The following is a 19,939-nucleotide window of genomic DNA, read 5'->3' on the forward strand; positions in this document are numbered from 1 at the left end:
GGGTTCCCGCTGTACGGCATGGCCCAGAAATCGACTGAAGTTGCAAGTTATGTGTAAACACACTATTAAGGCACACCCTGAGGTTTTCTAATGTTCTGCTAAGGTCCCGGTCTTCATTTTATTTTTCTTTCAAGCACTGATGTAATTATTATTAACAAACAATGCCAGCTGAGCAATACTGACATACAAAATTACAAAAGACTTGCTTTTGTTAATATTCTACATGGAAGTTGCACTGAGTGTTCACCTGCCTCTTGAAGCATTCCATCCAAAGTGCTGCTTCACCAACAACCCTACCAGTAAACACTGCTGAGTACCAGAAAGTTAGAAAGATTTGAAGGTGATGTAAAGCTCTTCCAGTCCATTGGAAGGAGACTGTTGTAAGGAAAAGGAGACAGCATGAGGGCTTTTGTGTTTACATGTACATAACAGTTAAGAATTGTTTCAGCCCCAGGGTGCAGCCCTGTTTCCCTCTCCCTTCCACTGCTCAGTTAGCCAGCTGGCTTTGCTTGGTGGGACTTGGCTTCTTCCATCTTCATGGGCTTCAGCTTCGTTGTCCTCATGCATTTCTGGTTGAGCAAGCATACAGGAGCTGAGACACCAAGACTTGGCTTCCAATTTTGTCCATTGTTTGCTTTTGATTTCGGGCAGGTTTGGGGGTAGGGGTTTTTTGTTGTTAATGCTTACTCCTCCCATCTGTAAGTTGATTTCACAGCTTCTTTCAGAGGAAAGGCCCTGGACAGCTTTCCAGAAAACAGCATCATCTGAATGGCAGCCAAATATTAAATCCATCAAATAGAGGCAGTGAGTTGCCTCTCAACATTTGTCCAGTGCTTTAAGTTTATCCCATGAAAAACACTGTAGGGAAAGTGTCATTAAGTCTATAAAGTGATCACCAGAACATGAAATTTTGAATAGTCCTGACTTTATGCAGATACCTTTTTTCCTGTGTAGCAACTGCTGCTCTAACGTTTGGATGACTTATCCCTTCATGCTCACTCTGCTTGCTCCCTGCTGCATAGCAGTCAGATGACCAGCTGTGGAAAGAGGTGGACTGGTGTGTAGAACAGCTGGAACTTGGCCTGAAGACACAGAAATCCACTCCAAAGCAGGGTAAGCATTCAAGTAAATGAGAGATCCCCTCTGTGGGAAGGGTTGGCAGGCATGCAGGGGCAGAGCCAGTGGGGAGTCTTAAACTGTGCATTGTTTGTCTTTTGCGTTGCTTCAGTCGAGGAGGCTCTCCGTGCAATCAAGACACTGCGCAATGACAAGGCTCCACTGGTGAAGAAGCGTCAGCTCATGAGAGCCATGTTTGGAGACTACAGGAAGAAGATGGAGGAGGAGTGGTGCAAAGAGCTGAAGCTCATGGAAATGGGTAGGAGAACTTTGTGTGGTGGGGGAAGAGAAGAAGAAAAGGCTTCACTCCTGCCCTTCGTATCGCTTTGCAGAGTGGGACCTCGCTATATGAGATGAGTAAACATCTCTTATTGCTCTTTTCTCCCCTCTTTAAGCTGTGAAATCTGCCAGGATCGTGGAAGTGAAGGGAAACATCCGCAACAAGAACTGCCGGTTCATCCGGAAGTGCTCAGGAGCTTGCAGGAAAAGCCAAGTTTCAGCAGGATCCCCTTCAGAGTCATCCAGGACACTTAACACAGGCTCATTCAAATTCATAAATTCCCAAGAAGAGTTTTGCTTTAATTTCTTGTAGGAAAGTCTTTTAGACTAAAACTGTGGCTAAAAACTGTGCCAAATCTCCCGTAAACTTAAGAACTGTGGAAAGATGCTGTGCAGTAGAAGATGTTATGCAAGAATCTCTGTATTTCCTAGAGAAAGGTTCCTCTTTCAGAGTGCCTTATCTAGAGGTTTAAAACAGATGTGCCCAGTACGCATATGACCCCAAGACTCAGTCTACATAGTCGTCCTCTGTTCTCACACTGTAGAAAGGCACTTTTGCAAAAGACCAGCACAGAGTCTGGAAGGATCTGGTTTTCTTCCTGTAGAATTGACATTAACCTAAGAATCTGTCTTTTATACTGGGAGATTTTCCCATTCTCCTATTGCTTTTAAATAGAGCAGACCTTTTATAGCAGATAGGACAGTGATGCATAGAGAAGGGAATGGTTTGTAATGAAGATCCAGTTTCGGTGAAGATCCAGCAGTGTAAGTATAATGGATACAGAAAGCACTGGGTGGTGTGTGTCATCACTGCCATCTAGAGAGTATGAGTTCAGGATCTTGGAGGAAAATGAGTGAGAATCATCCTTGCTCATTCATCTCTTTTAATTGACAGGTATAGACTTAAAAGAGAACTGCAAATGCTGATTTAATCTAGCGTAGGGATGTAAGGACAGCTGTTTCCAGACAGGGAAAGATTTTTGTTGCTGAAGCCAGGTTCTAGCCAGCTAGGAAGGATGTACAGTCAGTTCTTAAAAAAAGTTTACTTTATAAGTAGCCCGGTTACAACCACCAGTGACTTGGAGGATAAATCAGCTGCATGCCAAACCTTGGGTGGTGGTGAAATGAACTGTGAGAGCCCAAAGACTCTCTTGCATTTGATGTGTATTAAATATTTGCTTTCTGAACAGTTGAGTGTGTGTCTCCAGTGTTTTGATACTGCTTCAGCCACTGAACCTATCTCCTATGTTCATGCAGAAAGTCTTCCCACTAAGCCTAAAAAAGCTGAAGGAACAGAAGTCCTTTAAAAGGAAACATGGTATCAGGTGTCCTTAGGGTGCAGTGCTTTCCTTCCTTTTTATAGTCCAGTCATCCTGTATGAGAAATGAGAAATGGGAGTGTAGGCAGATTCCAGGGTGTACTGAGAGCAGCTGAGAGATGGTGGAAAACATTTGCTGGGAAAGACTTCGAAAAACCTGATGTTGGCTACAAAAAAAGTTATTTTATTATTAAGCTCTGATGCAGTCAGTTGCATCTGCAGTGATATTTTTCTTGTTTTAAATATTTTAAAGAATGCCTGTCTAGGCCTAAGGAGAAACTGAACCTGGGTAGCATGCCTGATGAGGAGAAATATACAGAGAAGACTTTAACCCTTCTGGAAATGAGTAGGTTAGCAGATTATTATTTTACTTGCTGAGGAGCACTGCTGTTACTTTGACTGTATGGAACAACACTAAACAGTATTTTTTGGATTTCCAGGATTTTATATGAAACTTACAAAAGCTGTGTTGCTGACAAACTTTTAGTGTTTTCATGCTATTTACTAAGATTAAAGAGCATCTTGTACGCGACCTTGGAACTACAGGTGTTTTCTTTCCTAGCTGGTTATGCAGCCTATGTCTGGGAAATAGTTATTTCTTTCCTTGTCGTGTTTCAGGTAAAGCTAGAGTTGCTAAAACGTTATAAAAATCCTGTGCTGTGGAAGGCTGCAGGAGTATTCTGGGAAGCATTCTTACATAATTGCCTCGTGCTTATACTATTTGTTAGGCATTCACAATTCAAATAAAGATACCAGTGAGGTGGACATTTGGTGTAACCTAATCCAGCTGATTTATCTCCAAAGAGGTCAGAAAGATGCATTCTAATATGTGAATGGCTCCTGTGGTTTTTCAGAGGTCTTCACATAATGCTGACCTGCAAAGCCAGTCCATATTCCTTTCACAGCGCTTGATTATTGGAGGACTTGGAAGGCAAATAGTCATCAATACGATGAACTCATAGCCCTGAGTGTCATGCTTGACCTGTGGACTTGAGTGCAAGACCAGAGTCGGCTGGGTCAGTTCCACGAATTGGTTGTGTGATCTTGGACAAGGCATTTTGCCTTTCTGTGTCCACTCCCTCTTTTCATAGTCAAGGTGATGCCTCCTGCATTTTTGACAGACATGCCCGAGTTACTTCATTAATGATTGTGTCTTGAAGAGGCAACTCTATAGTATTTTGCATCCAAAATTACAGCAGTCCTTACTTCACTCCTAAGCTTTGCAATGTTTGAAGCATCTCTGCTGCATTATCATTTGTTTGAAAGGAAACAAGCAATGTTTTTGGAAGTTAGGAAATGCTGTTGCTGCTGCATCAGCCCATTCCCCTTTATAGGAGCCACAATGCAGTCTTAATGACATTTTTGAAAAAATTATGTTTTCCCCTTTCAGCATTTCTTTCTTTAGGATTTCAATGCTGTTTAGGGTTTCAGTGATGTCTCTTACTACAGCAGTGTCAGGTTTGGGTCAGGGCTTTGCTCTACTAGTTACTGTAATACATGTGACTGGAGGTATGGTCCATGCCCTAAGGCATTAATGATGTACAGCAGTGAGGGAGAAAGGAGATGTTCCCATCTGCTTGAAGTTCTCTGTTCCAGTGTTCTTGCATTAAGGAAATGTATCTCAGTTTTGGTAGAAAATTGAGCTCAGTTCTGACCTGCCTGTGTCTTTCTGCATTTTCTCCTCAGCTTCGTGCCGTGCATTTGAGATGATTGGTGCAAAAGGGGTGACTGGATTTGTGGTACCGTATCTCTCTGGTGACTGCCCACCTAAATGTAGTGCAGCCGTGCCAGGCCTAGGCTTGTAGGCAGCAAACTGCTTACAAGATCTTCAGCATGGTCGTGACCTCAGGAATGAGTTAAAAGTCAAGGCAAAAAGAGGATATGAAGTACAACAGTGCCTCTAGAGCAAAACTTGCTTAATAGCATTGGTCTTGAAAAAGTAAAAGCTGAGGATCAATTTCTAAAGTGAGTAACGGCATGAAGGAACACTATAACTTTTCTCAGACCATTCACTGTAGCAAAGCAGAGGAAAGGTCTCACTTTTGGGAACAAAGTGAAGAATTTTAGAGTTGTTTCTGTGGCAGAGTGAGCCCAAGAATGTTTCCACACAGAGGCAGCAGAAATCTGGGTGTGATCTCTGTTCCTTTTAGGCTTGGCACCCTCATCTGTAAAAAGATCCCCCTAGCAAAGGTTAGGAAATGCAATCCTGTTCCAGACAGAGCCTGCTTGGGGGGGGGGGGGGGTGGGGAGAGAGCAGGCGATGGCCAGCCTCCCCCCTCACAGACTGGCCCTGTCCTGATAGCTGCTCGGCCCCCGCTTGCATTTTGGCTGTTAACCTGGATGCTGGTCACTAATTGCTAAGTTCTTCCAATCCCTTCCCTTGGGCTTGGTCAGTGGAAATGCATTTATTGGTCCCTGGGCTGCCCATCTTCTGCTTTGAGTAATCAGGGGGCAGAGTCACTGAGGAACAGCCTACAAAGGATCTCCAAGGGATCCCCGCAAAGTTCAGCTGAAATTACCTCCCAAGTCCCAGCAGCCACTTCTACGAGGACTCCCTCTCCCAAGACCAGCAAAGACAGAAGGAAGCCAACAAATTGGTCCTACTGAATCTGTAACTCAGGTGACTAATACTCCCTTCTGACACTTAAATTTTTTTTAAGGGTGCTGAGGGTAGACTATTGGACTCGGCGTCTAAGGTCCCCTAAAGGATAAAATATTCTATTATCTTCCTTTGGGGAGGAAAACCCCAATCCTAACTTATCTTTTCTTTGAATTAGAAAGAAGAAAAGCTTACCACTTCAAGCAAGACAACAATTCGAACACTGTAACAGAAGGAAAGTTATTTGAAGAGTAATAAGCATTGAACCTGCAGTTTCTTAACAAAAAAAAGAGGAAAGCTACTGCTATTTTAAGATCATATGGAGCTGTGACAGATCATTGTGTATCTTTCTGCTGAAGTTATTCAACTCTAAGGACGAAGTTATTTCATTTTCTTTGCTTAAAATTTTTTGCTGCTCACTGTTTGTGCTGCTTTCATATTCAGAACTGCGGGAAGGTTTGTAAGCCACACTGCTTTAGAAAATTGAACTTTGACATCAGCTACCACAGTGATTTGATTACTGGCAACAGTCCTTCCCGTGGATGCTGACAGCTGGGAAGCGCTGACCAGCTACTGTATTTGACCCATCTGTTTTCTTCCCTTTGAGTACATCAACAGGCACTACTAGCTCCTTGGTATCTCACCACCAAGATGGAAGAAGTCTGGGTCGTGTATCTCTGCCTGATCTTGCTTATCATAGTGCTTCTTCTAATGAGGCATAACCCACATGTGGAAGAGGCCAAGAAGGAGAGGGAAAGCAAAAGCTCCCCACCACCCTCTTCCTTTTTCCCCAGTAATGTCGGCAAACAACTGGAGCACACCCAGGAAGAGCTAGAGAACTATCTGGACAGGCTAACCCACGTCTTGTTTGACACAGAAGCCAAGAAAAGGGATGCCCACCATGATCAGAAGTCCCACCATCACCATCACAGAAGTGCTGATGTTACGTCCGAAACTAAGGAGCATTCAGGAAAGGAGGCAGCACGCTCTCAGTCTCTGTCAAGCTACACAAGGGTTCAGGTATGAGGGTTATAAAGACTTTCAGACTCAACCAGACTTGGAGCTCCTGGCTGAGTTAGTGAATCCTGTTGAAATGCATAGTCCATGAATTTGGATGGGAAGAGGGTGGGGGGAAAGTCTCACTATTTTGAAGTATAATACATTCCTATTTTTGCACTGTATATTTCAACATTAAGCAGTCATTCAGAGACAGCTGTACGTGACATGAATTGTATGTACATTACATGTGTAAGATGTCAACATTGGCATTACCATCTATGCATGTGTGTGTATCTATATGTAAATTATTCCTTCCTATATTAATAGAAATAGGTATAATTTCTTACTTCAAGAAATTATTGTGCAGCTCTTCATCTGCTATCAATCTCCCATTTGCCCCACATACAGCAGTGTTTTGCCAGTTTGCCCAGCTAGGGGTCTGGCCTGGTAGCGTACAGGAGCACTGCAGACACTGATCTAGTGGTGAACGCATGCTATCGAGCCATGGGAAATACTTAGGTAATTTTTCTGCTATGCACGATGATCATGCATAGTGTACTCTGTAAACATGGAAGTCGCTATTGGCAACCTGCAAAATTCTCTTTGCCTTGGCCAAGGCCCTTTTTTAGGGGATGGAACAACATGCGTGCCTTTATATTTTTATCATTATCCTCACTGCAATACATCAGATTTTGCCCTTGAGATGACAGAGTTTCATGGCAGCTATGCGAGGCTGTGTTACTTTATGCTAGCAGCTGTTTATATTCTTCATTCTTGAGACATGTATCTTGCAGTGCCAATGCCCCACTCTGTCACTGAGCACGTTCTAGGTCCAGGTGGGAGCTCCAGTATGAAGCCTTCACCTTAGAGAGGAGAGCCAGACCTTGATGCCAATAATTGCACCCTGCTGAAGAATCAAGAGACAGATTTCTTAGCGATGAAAGCACTGCTGTAAATGGCCTTTTCAGTGAGCCAGGACATTATAACTTCTTAACTCTTCAGGAGCTGCCTGAGCTATCTGGAGGAATCAGTACCTCCAGCTGAAGGCAGAGGGGCAAATATACAAAATATGAGAATGTTGTGCAAAGTACATGGGCAGAAATAATAATTCAAGTGATTATTTACTTACTGGCATATTTCATTTACTGAAGAACGTGCTATTTTATTAGATCTATTACAGATCAAAAAATAGCAATGATTTTTCATTATGGAAATGGATCGTGTTGCAAAATAACAGTGTTAGCTTATTTTTCTACTATGGTTAAAGATGACTGCGGAATACAAATTGAGGAGAAAAAGTGCTGTGGTCACTATTTTTGTACAGTTTAATATAATGCTAGTTAGCTTCAGTGAGCATTCACTTGCTTAGAAAAAGGGAGTACACTTTTTTCACAGCAGATGATCCTCCTTTTGACAGTTGAAAACTTTTATATAAGCTCCTTTGATGGAATGAACAGTAATCATGCAAAAGCAAAGTAGCAGAAATAATCTTTTGTTGTTCCTCACTTTGTGTTTTGGGAGCAGTGAGAAAGAAGTCACCACCTAAACAAACCTAACAAAGCACTTGTCAAAAAATGAAATGGGAAATTTCAACTTTACTTGGAATAGTATTAGTGCCAAAACTGCTGGGGGTGTGTGTGTGGGGGGGTGTTTATTGCTCAGGCAAAGGCTAAGTGTTGGGATAGTTTCAGGAGCTGTATTTGAGCATGGTTACCTGGGTGCACGGCATGATGGAGACACAGTCAGCTCAGAACACGAGCATGAGAATGTGTGGGTATGTACGAAGGCTTTCATGTCTCTCCCAGGTCAAGGATGGACACTGATGCTTTTGTTCAGGGCAGGGGTAGCGTTCTCTTCCTTCTTCTCAGAATTTTGTCTCTTTCAGAGTGAATGTAGGTTGTTAGGATGTGCCAAGTTAGTATCTCTGGAAAATGAAATCCTCAGCATTGTCTAGCAGAGGTAGGATGGCTTGTAGTGAAAGCTTCTTCAGTAAGTGTGCCAGTCTTCTCAACCAACCACATCCAGGACCTCTGCTTACTTTTTCTGCCCAGTTCTGAAAAAGCCTGCAGCTCTGCTGGCACTACTGTGCAGAGAGGAGTGATCTAAAACCTGTTATGGATGGAGAAAGAGAAAACACCACCAAGCTGGAGCCCTGGCCCTCCTGGGCAAGGGCATTCAGGAGCCATATCTGTGGAAATTCAGAGTAATATAGCCATATTGGCAAGAGGCAATACTAGTTGCAGATTTCTCGGGGAGGCGTTGGACTTATTAAATGGACTTTGGCCATAGTTGGTCAGCTATCAATGTAGATACCTTCAATTATCCCATTTTCTACTGGAGGAAGCTGTTTTGTCTTGCAAACAGATGTTCAGAAGGAGCTTGGGGGGGGGGGGGGGGGGATTGTCATTCATTGCACTCATCTAAGCCCTTGCCTAGTAGGGTAGAATCCATATTTTCTTATGAATTCCTATTTGTGGCTACACATTAAATTATTAAATGATCTAAAAATAATTTCTAGATTTCCCCTCATTTCCCACTGACTCCATGTTCTCATGGAAACTGAGCAGTCCACTCGTTACAGCTGAAACAGGAGCAAATGAATGGATTCAGAAGTGCAGGAGGGTAAGATGGGTAAAGGCAGTAGGTATGACAGAGCAGTAAACAGATTATTTGGGAAAAATGTACTCAGAGGGTTTCCTGCCTCATTAAACTTAATCAGAGCAGGGTTATTTTCAGGTTGTTTTCAGAAGCAATGAAAAATGAATGGTGGCAGATGGCAGAGAGGCGTGGGCCTCCTACACGCTGGAAAAATAGATTGCCAGCCAGTCTGCAGTACGTACCACGGGTGGTAGAGCACATGTGCCTGTTAGGACAAGACAGAAGCTGGAAGTCTTTAACATAGCCATGGATTTAGAAAACCCACAGTGCCAGCTTTGAGCCATGCCGTGGGGGGAAAGCCAGTGCAATGCCCCAGCTGATGGTGAGTTGAGAGTTGTTTCCAAAGGTGCTTGGCTGAGTACTGGTGCGTGCCCCATGACAGCAAGCATTCGAGTTCAGAAGGAGCATGTCGGAGATGTCTGTCATCAGTGGCCATGTGAGATACCTGCCGGGTAAATTCATGGTAACTTGCCTGACTCTGATGGACCTGTATTTGTGTATGCTGTGTTTGATGCAGGTCAGGAGGTTCAGCAAAAACAGTGCTTCTGCTGGAAGTGCTTCCCATAGTCAGTAACTTCCAGTGCTGTCCTTAACCTGCATATCTTTGAGTCATACACATGGAAATTCTTGTGATGACATGTCAGTGCTAATACAGCCGTGATTCATGTGAGCATGGCATGAATAGGCAGAACTGCAAGGAAAAATAGTTATTACTCATCCACACAAAGTTGACTTCTGTGGTGTAGTTCTGGGCCTCCTCACTTCTCCAGCTGGCAAGAGTAGCAAGCTTTCTGCAGTGCATTCCTGGTGGATTTTGGGTGGTTTTAGTTATGGTGCAAGAGGCTCTACTCCTTCAGTCTGTCATCTGATTCACTCTGCTACTTCAGCCCATCACAGGCTCTGAAAACTACGTAGATGGCTAACGCAGTCCTATGATTAAATGTCTTTGTGGATCTCATGCTGCAGTGATAGGCACCTTAAATGGCATTACCTGAGATAATACTTTTAGGGAGTGTTTCTGTAATCCTCTCAAGACCTGCCATCATGCTGCTTTTTAAGTTAGTGTTGCAGCTGTCATTTTTCAAGTATAGAGGTTTGTAGGCAGAGAGGATATCTGTCATTACACCTGTGGAGCTTATGTGCCTGGAAGCTTCTCTGCTTGCTTTTTGCCGTGCCACATGTCCCCCCCCCCCCCCCGCCCTCCAGCTACATCATTTGTTCTCAGAAAAGATAATCTATCTGCCACATTTGTGTTTCAGGGTGCCCCTGATCTATATAGTCCCTTGTCGAATCACAGAGTGGTTGAGTTTGGAAGGGGTGTCTGGAGATCAGATAGACCAGCTCCTCTGCTCAAACCATGGTCGGATAGAGCAGATTGCCCAGGGCTATGTCCAGTCAGATTTTTAATATCTCTGTCTAGATACATGGATGTCCTCTAACACAGTAACATTTCAGCATTAGTGCAGGAAAAAGAACAACACTGTTTCTTTTGATATCTCTGCTCCTATCCAGGTCCTCCATCTCTGTATTGCATCTAGATATTTCCCAATCTCTTAACCCTCTAGCACACACTGTAACCCCAGAGAAGTAATTTAGGCAGATATCAGGATGTGTATCTGAAAATTGAAGTTTCACATTTGTTCTTCAGGCCTGACTTTTAATAAGGTATATTCCAAGCAGCACACGAAACATGGTGAACTTCCAAGTTTCTCTTTTAATGTGAGGAGACAGTTCTGCCCCACTTTTCCTTGCTGGTAAGGAAGTCTAGGACGTTCCAGCAAGATAATCAGAGGTTCAATAGGTTTCAAGCCTATCATCAGTAACAAGCATTTATTTACAGGTACAGAATTTCCTTCTACTTTAATCACTTTCCTTACCTCAGCAGCTGGTGACAGTTAAGTAACATCTATATTTGTAGTCTAGGAGATTAGGATTTTTTTGACTGGTAAGATTTAACTTCCAGTTGGCTGAACAGTTAGTTGTGGCATAGACTTCATGTGATCCACAAGCTCTGTAAGAATCCAGGACGTCCCAGCAGTTTGTAATGTGAGCTCAGCAATGTAGATGTGTGTGTGGATCCACCCCATACATTAGGAGAGAAGGATTAATACAGACTGAAGAGGAGCAAGAGGAGAACATGCATTTAATCATTTGTGCTTTGTTAGACAGCATGTTGGACTTTTTTGTGGACTTGCTGTCCAGGACTTGATAGAAGAATATTCAGAGAATAAGTGAGTCAATATTGTTATCCTGTACACATTCCCATTTTTAGGCTTGTTGAATTGATTTCCCGTTTCAGTAGTGGATGTAAGATTCCGGTTAAAGGAGATAAAAGCAAGGGTATAAGGTGACAAATTAGTAGGAATATTAGAAGGCAAAGGTTGGATATTTACAGTCCTCTGTGGACCTTTGCTCTCAAAAGACTGTCCAGGCTCAAGGCTTCCAAGAGCCCTGCCCCTGGATTTTATTTGTTCGCAGACATTGTGCAAATAAATTTCAGCCTTCAGGTTATTCATAACCTGACTGTATTGCATATGTTATCCATTTGGTATCACCATCGTGCTTTCTGATGAAGCATTTTTAATCATGTGGCACTTGCTCATAGAGCTGAGTGAGTCAAGATGAAGAAAGAGAAAGAGGGCATATCAACTCAGTTTGGTTCTTTGGGGAAAAGAGTAGAAAGAGTTGGTGTTATTTTGGGGAAAACTAACGAAGAAGAGTTCATTGGAAGAGTCTTGCCAGCTTCCAGTGTTTCCTTTCCTGGCTGTTTGAATTAGGCAGTGTTGGTGAGAGCAGGTACCACATCTGCAGCTGAGCTGGTGCTGAGCTTTAGTCTAAAGTTTTGCCACCTGTTTATTGCAACCATTGTCACTACCTGTTTACTCATTCATGGCTATAGTTAGGAAGGTCATAGCATCTATGTCATATCTGCCATGTCAAATCCAGAGACCATTTCAGTGCTTCTGTCTTTGACTCTGGTTGTTAAACACAACTTTGTAGTTGGCTTTACAGACCTCCAAAAGGCACGGTCAAGATAAGAGCAGCAGCAGCAGATGACCATAAACAAGCAAGCGACCTCTTAATATAAGCAAAATCAGCATGGTTTCATCCTCACAGCTAGCCATGTCTACCAGCACTGCCTCGCTGGTTCTCACGTCAGTTTGTCATATCAGTCATATCGGTTTGTCCTCCAAGCTCTGCTCTACAGTGGTGGTGTCCCAGCCTTTGATAAATGGGAATCTGTTTAACCGAGAGGAATTTTTGATCACTATGTTCTCTGTAGTCTGCTCAAAAGCGTTACCAGATCTGGAGCTGTATCCCTGCTAACCTCTTAAGGTGAGCAGAAGTGACCTCAGGGGTATACACACCATCTAACTGCAGACATTTAACTTAGGTGCCCTGGGATAGAGGTGTGATTTGGAGCATTGAAGGTAGCAAAAATAAAGGTAGCAAAAGGTTGAAAGTAGCAAAAATAAAATGCCTAAAATAACCTAAATTAATGGTGTGATGAACCATACACCACCTCCCTTCTGTTATCTTGCCCCTAGCCTGCACCACTCCAATAAGCCATGACATTACTACTGAAAAAGAGAAGAGTTGGGAGTGCAGACTTGCAGCTCAGGGATGACAAAGTCTTCAACAGTGCCATGCCTGCGAGTGCATTTAAGAGGCTGAGCCTAAACCTTTAACTTGTCTAACTCGAGACTTATGTGGGAGGAGAATTCCAGTGCCCAAACTTAAGCACCTAAAAGTTAGATGTCTAAACCCTGAGCTAATTAACCATGGCTCCATCTGTAGTTGGGGAGAGAAATGGGCATCCTCAGAGACTGACTCATTTCGTGCATCACCATCTCCATTTAGATGGATTGCCCAAGCTGGGCAATGAGTCCCGTCCCTCTTTATGGCACAGCATAGTGTGGTTTAGAGAGATCTGAGCTGGTGGTGGAAACAAGTGGTGTGGCTCTGTTGGAATGTTGCTCCACTCAAGCTAGTTAGCCTAGCATTTTCCTTAGCAATTATTTTAAATCACTAGATTTTAGATTCCTCCCCAATTTGCAGGTCACCGTTTTAGAATTCTTTTTGCTCATTTCCTAGGCTCCACAGACTCTCGTGAAAGGGATAAAAATGCCCAATATATCTGCATAATTGGTATGACCCACAGGTTAATAAAGGAGTAGGAGTCCTCCCATTAAGTTCAGGGTCTTGGGGGCAGACTCATGTTCTGGAAAGAATTCATTCCATTTAATACCAGTTAAGTAAATTAACAAAGAGATTAACAAATGTATACATTAGCCTTAAAACAAAATGCTTGTTACTTGGTCAGGATAGTTCTTGTGATTATTCTGTGGCTTAAAGGCAGTAGGGTAGTTCATCTTCAATGTCTTATGCTGATTTTTTGCTGTAAACTGACAATTGTACAAAGAGAAACCTCCTGAGGGAAAGACTTACAAGACCTAATGGTCCTTGTCACTGATTCCAGAAGGAAATACTGGGGTTCTGTTGTTTCTTCTTTGTGTGTGACACATATTTATAATATCATAAGGTGATGAACTATTGCCGCTTGATGAATTCCTCTTTATCAGTGAGCTTTCTACAATGGCAGTCCAGATTACGTTAGCCGAAATTACCCTGATGTGAACTTCATTAAGCTGTATTAGCGCATATGCTTCAGGCTGTTCAGGCAGATCCTTAGTTCTGAAGGAGCCAATCATGCCTGAAAACAGACTTGAGCAGGTTCCTGATTATTTCAGGAAATTGTATCTAGACAGTAGGTAGTCTTCAAGCGGATGCCTTAAATACCCGCTTCTCGGTAGTGATTGAACACCCTTGCATCTGATTTTCCAGTGGCTTCTGTGACATCTTTTTTTATCCAGTCTAGTTGTTAGTAAACAGGTATTTTTATCTCAGTTTGGTACCTGCCAGAGTCTTGGCACAAGCTGTGGAGTGAGCTGTTGCTGTCCAGGCCATGCCTGTTTTGTAGACATGCATAGGGTTTTGCTCTCTGACACTGTTGATCTTTGTGCTTTTAAACAAACAGCAAATTCAATTTCATTTTGGAAAGCATGAATCTAAATTTCAAATGTGTCTTGGGGAAAGTCAGAGGAAGAGAATATGGCAAAGTCTGTAACACCTGAAGGACAGAGAAGGTGAGATGGGAACGACTGTGTACTATCTCTCTTTCCCTGCAAAAATGTGGGTTAGCCAACAAAATTGCCAAGCATCAGATTTAAAGCAGAGCAGCACTCTCAGACCACATAGTTTAGCTGTGGATTTCTGCCAAAGAATGACCTGGAAACAAAATGTATTAATTGCTTTAAATTAAATGCATTAATAGAAGTTGGGGCCATTATAGGCTTTTAAACACTTTTGTCCCAGAATTCCTGAAACCAAAAGGACAGCTAATTGTCCTGCATGTTCTTAGTTTAAAAAAAAAAAACAAAAAAAAACCCCAAAAAATTGTTACCTTGTGTATGTCACATCTTGGATTTGGACTGAAAAAGACTTTTCAGTGTCCCCTTAGAAACTGGGATAGTTGAAAAGTAGACTATTTCATAGGCTGAATGGAGGCAGGACATGGCAGGTGTGCTGAATATTTAGCCTTTGGAGTCCTGCCCAGAAGGGAAGCGTTTCCTGAGTCCTAGCAAACATATAAGGTGAACTTGCAGATAAACCAAGAGAGCCATTTGTTTCATCTTGCCTCACTTCTGACAAACCAGGTTTCAGGATCTTCTGGCCACCAGAAGGGAATCCAGCATGGTTGCTAGCTATCCAAATCTCAGTAATGAGCAATGATACCAGCATTTAGCGTGACAGAATTACCACTGATCATATATCTGTCTTCAGGTCTGAGACAGCTGAAGGGCTTTGTGAAAAATGCTGGTGCATTACAGGGGTGCTCTGAAAGAGCACACAGCCCTACAGCAAGATGTGGAGCCAAGCTGGGTTAAACCCTTTGAGGAACCATTATAAGCCTAAAGGTAATGTACTAGACATGATATGACTTCCTTCCAGTGGGCCAAAGGTCCTGCTTTATTGAGACTGATGAGGTGGGACTGACCTTTCAGGATCTGGGAGCTGATGGTAAGGTAATAATATTTAATATTTAGCTCTTTTTAGATTCCTGGTCTTTGGTGAGTAGAAGGATAGTATTATGATCAGGGCTTAGCAGTTCTGGGTTTTGTTCTCCACTTCTCCACTTCAGCTTGGGTAAGTCTTATTATAGGCTTTATTTTGCAGAGCACTTGGAGGCAGCCCTCAAGATCAGGTTCACAAAGAGAATAGCATGTTCTCTTTTCAGATAAACACTGAAGGGCCATTTGGTCACTAGCAAGCATATGCACACAGGTTGCTCGTGGGCCATCTACAAAGGCTTTGAATGCATGAGAGGTAGGTTGGGGAGTACATTGTGCTCCTGGGAGAGACAACCTTAGCCTGCCTTCTGAAAATGGAGCCAATTTTCCCATACATAAGAAAGTCTTAAGGAAAGGGTAGTATGGGGCTGCAAGAGGAGAGAGAATAAAGGCTTATCTACGCCTTTTAGCTCTTGTCCTGGTTTCAGCTGGGGTAGAGTTAATTGTCTTCCTAGTAGCTGGTACAGTGCTATGTTTTGAGGTCAGTATGCAAAGAATGTTGATAACACTGATGGTTTCAGTTGTTGCTAAGTAGCGTTTAGTCTAAAGTCAAGGATTTTTCAGCTTCTCATGCCCAGCCAGCGAGAGAGCTGGAGGGGCACAAGAAGTGGCACAGGACACAGCCAGGGCGGCTGACCCAAAGTGGCCAACAGGGTATTCCATACCATGGGACGTCCCATCCAGTATAGGAACTGGGAAGTGGGGGCGGGGAATCGCCGCTCGGGGGACTAGCTGGGTGTCGATCAGCAGGTGGTGAGCAATTGCACTGCGCATCATTTGTACATTCCAATCCTTTCATTATTGCTGTTGTCATTTTATTAGTGTTATCATTATCATTATTAGTTTCTTCTTTTCTGTTCTATGAAACCGTTCTTATCTCAACCCATGAGTTTTACTTCTTTTCCCGATTTTCTCCCCCATGCCACTGGGTGGGTGGGGGGAGTGAGTGAGCGGCTGCGTGGTGCTTAGTTGCTGGCTGGGGTTAAACCACGACAGCTCTTCAAAGATCAGATGAGGAAGGTGAATGACCAGGACTTAATGAAAACTTGTGTGCAGAGGCAAAGACAAGAGTTGCCAATTAATACGCTGAGGTTGTGGAGGGAGTTTAAGGTGACTAGGACAGAAAGGAAATGGCACAAGTTCTTCCTAAGAAAATACAGAGTAAGCCTATGGCACATCAAGTTGACAAAGGTGGTGTAGACACCCAAGAGATGATGCCTTGGCAGAGACACAAAGATAAAACGTCAATGTAAAGGTAATAGGTGGAAATCAAAAGACTCTTGATTTGGCTCAGAGCTGATGAGAAGCAATTCAAGAGTAGAGAAGGTGATTGCTGGCACTGGGACTTCCAGCAGCAACTGGAAGAAAATAATTGAAGGCAATGTGAGTATAGAGAGGGCTAGAGGACTGTGAGGAATAGAATTGGGCAGTAAACTGGAAAAGCAGATGAATATGAAATGTGAACAAGAGTGTGCCTGAGGAAGAATGAAAGGGGAGGTATTTCAGGACAGCAAGCCAGATAGGACAAGAGTCTATGGACCAGAGTTTATGGACTGGTGGACTATCAATACTGGTTTCATCAGGGATGGAAGAGAGGAGTCATAAGATGAATTTGAGGAGTCATGGGACAACAGGGATGGAAGGAGGAAGTCAGGAATAGCTAATTGAACTTCCCCAGCGTGAACAAAGAGGGTTGAAGGTCATCTCTGTAAAGCACAACTTGGACAGGGAGCTGTTAAGTCCAGAGATCTTGCTGGATGGAGAGAGCAGGGCAAGCCCAGAGTGGTGACAGGGGAACAGTAAGAAGTGAGCAAGAAGAAACTCAGTGAGGGGAATCACAAAAAAGTGGTGAAAGATTCTGTAGGTTTTAATAAAACTCCAGGAGCTATCATGTGGATGCTTTTAGCCCACTGCAAGTGTGGAGATCTGGGTGTTAGCTTAAATCACTCTCAAGGTGTTCTAAGTCACTTTTGCTTTCCAGTCAGGGTATACCTTGGCTCAGCTGACTGGTGGAGCATTCAGATGCAGTAAGTTGATCTCTGTAGTAAGTCTGAGGAAGGATGGAGCAAAACCACCACTTGCACTTGGCTGTGTCCACTAGCAGTGGTGCATCCATGGGTGCCACTTCTTGGCAGATGCCCTTTTGGATTTAGGAAGCACAAGTTCATGAAAGCTGAGGTAGCTATAGCTATATAACACCTTGTTTGTTATACCCTACTGGGTGCAAGGGAAGTGTTAATCCTGTGTGTACTTGCCTGGCAGTGGGTACTGCTGTGGTTCTCCTGTAAATTGTTTGCACCTGGGGGAGATGGCTGGTTTGAGCTCAACACCACCAGCATGTCAGATGCCCTGGTCTGCTCTTCCTGACTGCTCTTGTTCAACTTCAAGCCTTGGAAAACCTGTCTGTTGTTTGAAACCTGTCTTTGAGCATCACCCCCACACGCTGCTGCCGCCTGCACTCTCCCAATAGCATTCATGGGGTGCACAGCCTCCGAGCAGGAGCTAGGGGTCTTGGACTCCTGCTCCCAAAGGCAGGGTGCTGCAGTATATGGACTGCCTGACCCGAACAGTATTGAGTTACAGTCAGGCCCCCACAGGAATGCAGGACCGTGCCAGTATGACTTGTTCAGATATCAAACCGAGAGCAGGAGCCGTTGGCAGTCTTTAAACCAGAGAGGTCAAGTTAATGTCACAGCGCACCTTTGCCAGAAAGAAGGCTTCTGAAAGTGCAGTCTGGGGAGCTAATTGGATATGTTTCTCCCACCTGTTCTGTATTTTTCCATTCCTTTGTTTGGTTGTTCCCTCTCGCGGATCAGCCCTAACCTGCTGGAGGAACATCAGGTTTTGGATGCTGGAGGGCAGTAGTGAAGCCCGGATGAGCCAACTTTTCCATTGCATGGCTCAGATGGTCTCTTCAGGTTGCTTAAAGCTCTTGGATGGGTGTCAAAGTTCAGAGACACCTCTGGAGGGCAGGCAGTGCTCAGCAAAGAGCCCAAATAGCAGGTCTGCAGTAAGTCCTGCCTTCAGGGAGGTCTGCACACTGAACAGAAGTTTTCTCAGCTCAAAGGTCAGGTCCTGTTCAGCTGCTCGGGCTTGCCATTCAAGTAAAGAAACATGAATCCTTGCACCAGCTCACATACAACGAAACCTAGTAAGCCACAGCTGTGCTTGGAGACAAAAGAAGGAGATTAACAGGAGCTCCTCTGAGTTCAGAGACGTTCATTTTACAGGCGTACAAGGAATGACCCCGAAGGGTACCTGCTTACAGGAAAGCCCTGTCTATGAGCCGAACCAAAATGCAAACCAGCTGTTACCAGCATCAGCACCCAAGCAGCTGGACTCGCAGCCCATTCAGTATAATCCATAGGCTAGGAAAACAATCTAAAACAGCTTTAACTTTAAATACTAGAGCTCAGAAGTCACTCGTGTCCCCGGTTTCTGGTTTGTAGGTCTGGTGTGTAGTTTTGTTGATAGACTGCAGGACACTGTGCAGTCAGTGCTACTTGCAGTCACTGAGAATGAGCAAAGGGAGCTGGCTGGCTTCAGCCAGGAGACCTGCAAACTGACTCCTAACTGCTTGCATCTCTCTTGCTCCAACACAGCTCTCCTCCTTAAGTCATATGCATTTACAAGTTTATGGCATAAGCAGGATGAGTACAGAAAATGCAAGACATGGGGGAAAGCCCAGAAGAGATTTTGTGATTGATTAAAATATAATTTCTGCACTGCTTTCAGCTTCTTTCTGCCCAAGGCATGAGACTTTCTGAGCTGGATCCTGTGGTCAGCAGGGCAAGGAGAGCAAACACGCCAAACTAATGGGAGAGGAGTCACAGTGAGAAGCTGCCGACAGCAGAGGGCACAAAAGATAACCACAGCATGTACTTGACACGTGCACAGGACTAAAAGTGATAGCTTGCACTTGAATTAAATCAAATCAGGATTTTATTACTTTCTCCTCATGACCATATAAAAAAATCGAGCTTCTTTATTCTGATTTTTTAAACCTGCTTCTTAAATTTTTTCTCTCTAAATTTTAATGTTTTCTTAATACTTTAAATAAGGTGCCACTTCATGGACTCTGTGGTGTGATTTCCTTTGTTATCCCAAATAACAAAGCACCAAATACTCCAGCACCCGTGGGATCAATGTAGTCGGTGTTTCCACTGGTAAACTCTGTGAACCCCTAAGGAAATTCATAACATCATTTCACCCCATTTCCTTTCTTAATTAATCTTTTTCGATATACACTATGGCTGCTGAGTTGATTAGATTAGAAGATGACATCTGATGTTTTGAGTTATTTGCATTCAGCATTCCACTGGAATTAGGAAAGCCTCATCTGGCATTACAGGTCCAAGTGAGCAGAGTGAGAGTATTCCCGGATCCGTTCTTTCGATGCAGGATGGTGAGATCCAGCTCCTGAAGACCTGAGCGTGTCTGCGGACAGCTCTGATGGGTGCAGCTGCAGGGGGATAGCATGTGTTTAACCGGGTTTGCAGTGCCAGTGGCTGTGTATCGTTAGGGTTTAAACCTTTTGTATACACAAATCTCTAATATTTGCTTACTTTAAATGTATCTTTTATAATAACTTTAAGTATGTGTTTGCAGGTTTGGGGGCAGCATTGTTCATCGTTTCTCTGTGGGTATGTCAGTCACGTTAGCAGTGTTTTTCAGAAGGGTGAACAGCGGCTGTTCTTGCTCTTTCTCCCAAACACTGGAGCAAACAGTGCCAGTTTGCACGGTTGTCTGAATGTTGCTTTTTTAAGGAAAAAAAAAAAACCTGAGGAGAAGGACTTAGTTCTTGAGATGGTTGCATAGCAGCATAACTGAAGGACTTGC

General features: G+C 43.6%; 1 protein-coding gene across 1 annotated transcript in view; it reads left to right on the forward strand.

Moving 5' to 3' along the window:
• The window catches only part of LOC115335993, a 33,665-nt gene that overhangs the window by 5,269 nt on the left and 8,457 nt on the right, over positions 1-19,939 (forward strand). Inside the window, exons 6-9 of the mRNA XM_041120373.1 lie at positions 1,023-1,113; positions 1,229-1,375; positions 1,512-5,333; positions 5,491-6,332. Coding sequence (XP_040976307.1) covers positions 1,023-1,113; positions 1,229-1,375; positions 1,512-1,708 — 435 coding nt within the window. The 3' untranslated portion in view covers positions 1,709-5,333; positions 5,491-6,332. The remainder of the gene's footprint in view (positions 1-1,022; positions 1,114-1,228; positions 1,376-1,511; positions 5,334-5,490; positions 6,333-19,939) is intronic.

The sequence above is a fragment of the Aquila chrysaetos genome, chromosome 25 (genome assembly GCF_900496995.4).
Source record: "Aquila chrysaetos chrysaetos chromosome 25, bAquChr1.4, whole genome shotgun sequence".
In the NCBI taxonomy this organism is placed as follows: Eukaryota; Metazoa; Chordata; class Aves; order Accipitriformes; family Accipitridae; genus Aquila; species Aquila chrysaetos.